General features: G+C 30.7%; 1 protein-coding gene across 1 annotated transcript in view; it reads left to right on the top strand.

The window, feature by feature from the left end:
* The window catches only part of LOC106468913 (telomerase protein component 1-like), a 101,432-nt gene that overhangs the window by 31,891 nt on the left and 61,616 nt on the right, over window positions 1–7,925 (top strand). Inside the window, exons 17-22 of the mRNA XM_022397317.1 lie at window positions 85–155; window positions 1,486–1,653; window positions 2,045–2,221; window positions 3,228–3,470; window positions 4,951–5,064; window positions 7,380–7,500. Of these exons, the coding sequence (XP_022253025.1) occupies window positions 85–155; window positions 1,486–1,653; window positions 2,045–2,221; window positions 3,228–3,470; window positions 4,951–5,064; window positions 7,380–7,500 (894 nt within the window). The remainder of the gene's footprint in view (window positions 1–84; window positions 156–1,485; window positions 1,654–2,044; window positions 2,222–3,227; window positions 3,471–4,950; window positions 5,065–7,379; window positions 7,501–7,925) is intronic.

The raw sequence follows: 7,925 nt of genomic DNA, 5'->3' as shown, positions 1-7,925 counted from the left end.
CGTTTAAGAAGATGACTGCATGTTTAACTGTAAGATTTTATTCATATGTAGTAGAATACTGAATATACTTAATTCTGTCATTTCTTTAACAGTTTGGCTGAAACTGTCCATCAAAATGATGTTTACATTTCAGGTTTCAGTGACCAACTACTTCGGTGAGTAGTATTCATTTTCTTTGAAGTAATTGATTTATTAGGTATTTTATAAATAGCCACAATTTTACTTACTTGCTATTTAGGTTTAAGATACAAATTACAGAGCCTCTCAGTCTATCTTTCCATTACATGTCAAAATTTCAGAAAGCATTTTTTTTCTGAACACTTATCACTGAAGTGTACAGGGGCAGTTGGGTGGCTTAAGCCCCTGCCTTTCTGCTCTTATGATTCCAAATTGCCCTTTTTCTCAGTCGTAAAAATTGTCCCTAACTGCCAAAAGACATGCCTAGTTATACACCTTGCTTGCTGCAAATAAAAAGACTTCAACCTTTAAATGAATGGCACACGGGACCTTGTAGTCTTTACGATGAACCCTTGCCCTCTTAATTTCCTGTGACTGTTATCATAGAGCAAAAAACTTCATTTCTAGTAGATCATACAGAGGATTGTTTTTTATGCTAACAATTTGATATTCAATCACTTTCTTGTACCTAGCTGTGACTGCAGAGGTTACGAGCCCTGACCCTCTTGTTGGAATTCAGTGTAAATATGGTGATTTTCAAGTGCAGATAGTGTTTGAATTTGACCCTCTTTTTGGAAGGTTATGTTTTAGTACTTCCTGACAAAGTTGTATAATTTTGTAGTTATTTGGTTAAACATATTTATACTTTTCTGAGTAGTTTTGTGCAAATTTTTTGCTGAGTTTTTAAGACGAAGTTATTAAGCCCTTTTATAAAGAAATCTTAACAACTAACTTGCTTATTATGAAATTTACAATAATTCAAATTCTTTGCACTCACTTGAAAAAACGTTTCCTAATTAACTGCAATATGAGCAGAAATTGCATTTAATTTATAATTTGTTGAACTATTAGCAGTTTACAACTTACAAAATTTCTTTAGCATGTGTATTTATAGCCTCACATTTTAATACATCTCAAAAATACGCTTATTATAAAAAAAAACATCCTGCAATCTAAAAATATAATGCTTCTTGATCACATTTCGTAAAGTGTAATTATGAAAAATAAATCATCTTTTAATATATCCAAAAGAAACAATAGATTATAAAAGTCATAATGTAATGTGACTATTCATATGTACCATAACTGTGTTTGTTATGAATGTTATCACACATTTCTTTCTTTTTTTTCCCAATTATACATAATAACTAACATTGCAAAATAGCACTTATGTTATTGTTGGATGGCTAATAATTTCTCTCTGAAATAAATCAATTTATTTTTAGTGACACTAGTATCATTTCAATTTTTTGCTTTAACATTACTTTTTATTCGTGCCAACTATTAAACCCGTTTTTGTTTGTTTAGTTTCGTTGCAGAAAGAGGAAATGGATCACAGATGACCTTTGTGGAAAACATTGACAAAAAATACAATCTGAGATCACTTCCAAAGCCAGCATTAATGAAAAAAACTGAGGATCATATTGAACAACAACTTAATACGCTAAGTACTCCTTATCTGGCATATACTCCAAAGTAAGTTAGTATACAACAAACACATGACTTCAAAGCAAGATGATATGCAAAGCTGAGTTACATATCAAAGAACTTTCTTATTAGCCTAACTTGTGTTTTATATACCAAAATTATTTAATAACAGTTTTCTGAGTTCAAATAGCACCAAATAGTTTATTTTACAGTATAACTCAATACTGAACAAAAAATGTATAGTGCAATCTATTCAAAGTTACCACTGATTATTTTTTTAAATATATTTACAGAAAAGCTGCTATAGTAATTCTTTAGGTTGGGAATATAATAGTAATTAACAGTAAAAAACAAACACTAAAATTGATGGATGTATAGTTAATACATATAAATCAAATTTCTTAAATGAGTAAAATTATCAGCTTTTTTTCTATACCAGATGGAAAACGGTCAAAGTTTTCATCTCTTCAACATTCAAGGATATGCATGGAGAGCGGGATTTGTTGGTTCGTTATGTCTTTCCCGAACTACGAGCTCGAGCACAGTCACTTTTTGTTAACATCCATGAAGTGGACCTACGGTGGGGAATCACAGAAGTTGAGGCCACTAAAGAAAGGTAAAAAGTATTTACATTTTTCATCTAATTCACTTTCCATTGTCAAAACTTCAAGCCAAATTAAGGATATAGCCAAGTTACGTGCGTATTAACAGAAGAGTAATTATATCTCTGGAACCATAACTTTTACTGATATAGAATAGTTGTTTTTAAATTCTGATTCTCTTATTTCTAGTTAAATCAAAGATTTCATCTAAACTGATACAAGTAATTTTTTATTGTTCTGAATATCTCTGGAACCATAACTTTTACTGATATAAAATAGTGTTTTTTTATTCTGCTTCTCTTATGTCTAGTTAAATCAAGAGATTTCATCTAAACTGATACAAGTAACTTTTAGCAGTTCTGAATATCTCTGGAACCATAACTTTTAATGATATAAAATAGTTTTTTTTTTAATTATGTTTCTTTTATTTCTACTTAAATCAAGAAATTTCATCTAAACTGATACAAGTAGTCATTCCTCTTATTTTTGTATATATACATATATATATATATATGAAATTTACAAATTTTATGTGAAATTAAATATTAAAATAAAGGTCTACTATTAAACTTGACAGAAAAAGTAACTACAAATTTGAATTTTAAAAAGAAATCTTGTAAATGAGAGCTGTATTTTTTAACTTATTGGTAAACTGAATGAGGTGTTTCCAGTTGTTTTTTGCTTTCACTTCCCTTGGTGGCTTTGAAGAAACTGATTATTAATAAATATGGCATTATAAAATCTATCATTTTACAATAATAATAATATCTAAAAAAGCAACAAAATTGATAAATTTCATTTACGTGCATGGAGTTTTCATACTTACTTATTTTTACGATGCTCAAGGAATTATAATTACTATTATTTAAAGAGTTTACTGAAGTAGCATACCTCATTATTTAGTGACATTTTCTCCTGACAGTTATAAAATTATTTTGAGTTTTGTGGACTTTTGTATCTGATGAAGCTGGTTTTTTTGCATTTTATGTTTTAACATTAAAAATTTTTCTCGTTGGACAGCTCTTTGGAGGTCTGCTTATCTGAAGCTAGCCAGTGTCAGCTTTTTGTAGCAATTCTGGGAGAACGTTATGGATGGTGTCCACATTTCTATAAGGTCCCAGAAGATCCTGCATTTGACTGGGTTCGAAAGTATCCTAAAGGAGCTTCTATTACAGAACTAGAAATATACTGTGCTGCACTATCTAATCCAGCTGCTGCAAGAGAAAAAGCCTTCTTCTACTTTAGAGACCCCCAGTTTCAGAAGTATAATTTCCTTAATCCATTTTACTGAGATGCTGAATTTATGTAACAATGATGTTGAAAATAATTCTTGTTTTGTGTATTTGTGTTCTTCAATTTTGCATCCTGATCTATCATCAAAGCAAAGTTACAATATAGTCGCAGACTAATAGAGAGAGAGTGTAGTTTTTTTGTTAAGTTTATTTTATCTTTTTTTTTTTATAAAGTTTGATATTAGTTTTATACTATTTTGGTGGTACTACCCATGTAGAGATTTATTCTACTCTATTCTTATTGTTATTAGAAAATCTTGCTTGACTGCTCTGCTGATTCTGAGTTGTATTTCATGTTTAACTGACCTGAAGCACCTACTTTTGACAACAATTCTGACACATATGTAGACTTTCTAGTATTTTGAATTATTTTGAAATTGCAAAAATTCTAGTAAAATATAATTTATAATACTGTTAATTTTTGAGTATGATTTTATATATAAATCAATAGTTCTGATACTATCAAACTCGTTAATTTTGAAAAGGTGATCAAATCAGCACTATAAAACAGTAATGAAATTAATACAAATCTAAAATATTCATAGAGAGACTCAAATTTTTGCTTTGCAGGTTCTTGTTGTCATTATTAAGTCATAATGGATTTGTCTATGCATATAGATAGGTATAGATATAGTAATTAGTTTTTAAATAATTTGGGAAATTATAATGTGCATGAATTTAGGGACTCAAAGAGTTAAAGTATTGGTATTGCTATATCTTTATTGATAATAAATTATTATCAGGCAGCAGTGCCTTTGTAGGGATGAGTTCAGTTCTTGCTTTCTTTTCTTCTTTCTTTTTTTGCTGTAACTCAGAAACCATTGTGTGCCTACTTCCAGCCTGTACACCAAAACATTTCTCTGCTCCCCATGACGTGCCTTTTCAACCTAGAAAGCCCAAGTGATCCATGATAGGTTAAGTACAGCCCAAAATATATGCCATGATACAGATTGTTTAATATTGCCCAATATGCATATCAATCAATAGATGGCACCACCCACGATGCTAATCATAAAAAAAAAAAGTCCAGAAACTAGCAATAAAAAGTTCTATTCTAAAATTGTAGGAATGGAAAAAGATCAGAAACTAGAGAGCATTTAGGATGGGAGGAAAATCTCCATTACCTCTTCCTGCATTCAACTACCTAACTTGTATATGCATCCACCCTGTGAGTGGGTGAATGCAGGAATGGGTAATGTATATTTTCATCCCATCCCAAATGCTCTCTAGTTTCTGATCTTTTTCCATTCCTACATCCCAACAATTTTAAAATGAAATTTTTTGTTGCTAATTATTATTCAACATTCTATAATGTTCTTGCTTATTTCAGGTGCTTCTGTTACTTCAAAATTGTTTTCTAGCGTGCTTTAAATTTCTGATACTATTTACTGTAATTATTGGTCTGTTTGTTTTATAATACATATCTTGAAATATTAGTTTTTCTCTAATAGCACAGTACCAAATGGTTGGAAAAAAGACTTCACAACTGAGGATTCATTTTCCAAAGAGAAGATGACACAGCTGAAGATGAACATTTGTAAAAGTGGTTTTGAAGTACTTGATAGGTTAGGCTTTTGTTATTTTAGTTTTAATAATAGAAATGATTAATTTGTGATGATAAGTTATTGTACTAATTTGAAAGCTCATAATTTCAAGAATGACATAGTTACATTACTTACCACAATGTAAATTTTATTCTATTGTCTTTGATTTCATTAAAAATAATTGAACGGTTATGATAAATACTGTATTTATTGTTATTCACAGACAAGCAGAGAATACGTAGGAAACTTGTGTCTGAGAGAAGACATGCAATAAGAAATAAAATCTTGTGTAGCAATTGTTATTTTGTTTTGAGATTGGATATTTTAGTTTTATATATTAGGTTGTCAAGAAATTAACGTTGCTTTTTTTTAGATGAAAAAACCTGAACAACTTATATATCGAAACAAAATATTTATTAAATGAAACAGTCTCCATTCTTATCGATGATGCTTTTCCATCTTACAATCAGGTTGTTAATGAAGCCAAAAACATGCTGATGTTCTTTTGAACACCACATTTGCATATGCTTTCCCATTAAGATGGTGTTGCAGCAAATGAAAAAGATGGTAATCTGATGGTGCCATATCTGGAAAATATGGCAGGTGGGGGAGAACTTCCTAACCTAACTCCATAATCTTGTGTTGCATCAAATGTGCCACATGTGGATATGCATTGTTGTGGAGAAGAAGAACACCTTTCCAATTGATGAGTGAAAGGCATTTCTAATGAAGGAATTGATTTAAATGTTCCAGTTGCTGACTATAGATCTCTGCATTGACATTTTGCTGTGGATTGAATTCAGAGTTCGAAATGAATTACCCCTTTGATGTCCCACCAAATGCAAAGCATCACTTTCTACAGATAGAGTCCAGGTCGGAAGTGTCTAGGACTGACCCATTATTTTTGGCATTTAATATTTGCATAGAAAATCCATTTTTTATCACCGGTGACAATTCTATCCAAAAATGGTTCACGCACATTATGCGCCGGAAGAAACGAAGCAACGTTCACACGTTGGAAACGATGGTCATCAGAGAGTTCTTGAGGCACTCAAACACCTTCTTGAAGGAGTTTTCCTATATTCCTTAGGTTTTTTATGTATTGTTTCATGAGAGACATGTAATTTCAGGGCCATTTCATGAGTGTTTTGCCTTGGGTTAGACTCAACAAGTGTCTTCAGAGCCTCAATATCAATTCCAACGTGTCGGCCCCTGCCATCACAGTCTTTAAGGCTAAAGTCACTTGAACAAAATTTGCTGAACCATCGTTGACACTCACGTTCATTCAAAACATTTCCATAAACTTCTTTGATATTCTTTGTGGCTACAGAGGTGTTGCTTCTCTTCTTTTATTCAAACAGCATTACTTGGCGAATGTATGTCTCATTGTGTGCCATTACTATAAGGGGTTAGAGTATACTAAACTTTACACATTATATAGGATACACTAACATGACGTTTAACTATTATACGTGATGTACGTTTTTTTTGGGGGGGGGTAATGAAAGTGTTCCAAAACATGATATTAATTGTTTGACGACCTAATACGTGTTTGTAATAAATTGGTAAAAAATAGCATGCTAAATAATATTTTCCAATAAACCAAACTATAAAACTAAATTTAGACAACAGTACATTCCAAAGTGCAACCTTTTGAATGACTTGTGAGAATATTTCTGTATGGTTGTACCAAGACCATTTAAAACTAGCAACTCAAAAAAGCTTTCCTTTAATAAAAGTATCATTGTTTAGTATGTATTACTCTGTAAAATAAGAAAAACAGTCATTGACTTGAATCTTTTAATTTTCTCTGAGAGTGTCAGATCCTAGTTAATTTTTATCATATTACATATATATTATAGGTGTGTTGTGGCATGGATGCTGACTAAGAAATATAAAAATAAAATAATTTGTTTCTTACTAGTCATTGTGAAATAATATATATAAATAAATATACAAATAGCATTTCAAATAAAGAATTGCTTACTGTACAGAGCCCTGGAGGAGACATGGAAAACAAATATATAGATTTATGTTGTGAGAAATATTTCTTGATAACATGATAATATATCATGCACACAACATAAATATTTCTTTTTCCCATATCCCTTCCTAGTCTCACTACATCTACATGCAGTCATTTCTTGATAAATTTGAGTATAACAACAATTTTTCATTAAACTTGGCATTCTTTTCTTTTAAAGTATAATATTTGAAATTCATCCAAAAACATTAAGGTTGGAGAGATACTTGGGAATCGTGTATGATGAAATATATCAATCTATAACGATTTGAATACTTAATGAGATTCACTTATTCTATGCATTTTATGACAGTTATCCATGTAGATGGGGTGGAGTTGTGGGTGGTTTTCCTGTAGTTGCTAATCTAGAAGAATTTGGACAGAGGGTGTTGGATAACTTGTGGAATGCAGTGACAAAGTTCTATTGCCCAAAGGTGAAATTATTTTGTGTATTTTGATATGTTGTTTTTTCAGTGTATGATAGATTCTGTACAAATCTTCTTTAAGTAATGTTTACTAATCTATGATGGGTAAAACAGATAAATCACAGGGGATTTTTTTTTCTTTTCACTATTAGTGTTATTTTTAAAATGCTTGAAATGGAACTTGTAGTTTCTACTGTCATATTTGTTTTGTAGAAAAATGCTTAGCCAGTTGAAAGGATAATAAAAGTTAAACTCAAAATTTTAAAGCAAATTTTCATGCTTACTTTTTTCCCCTCATAATGTCTGTAATTTGTTTTTGCTTTACTCTTTTGTTAATTGACAGTCACTGACACATCACTGAGAAAATAAAAATAGGCCGTCACGGATAGTGTTAAAGATTCTTTAGAAACTTTCAATTAAAAAAGTGTTCTATA

Source organism: Limulus polyphemus, unplaced genomic scaffold, assembly GCF_000517525.1.
Source record: "Limulus polyphemus unplaced genomic scaffold, Limulus_polyphemus-2.1.2 Scaffold3218, whole genome shotgun sequence".
In the NCBI taxonomy this organism is placed as follows: Eukaryota; Metazoa; Arthropoda; class Merostomata; order Xiphosura; family Limulidae; genus Limulus; species Limulus polyphemus.
This window is presented reverse-complemented; position numbering and strand designations above follow the sequence as displayed.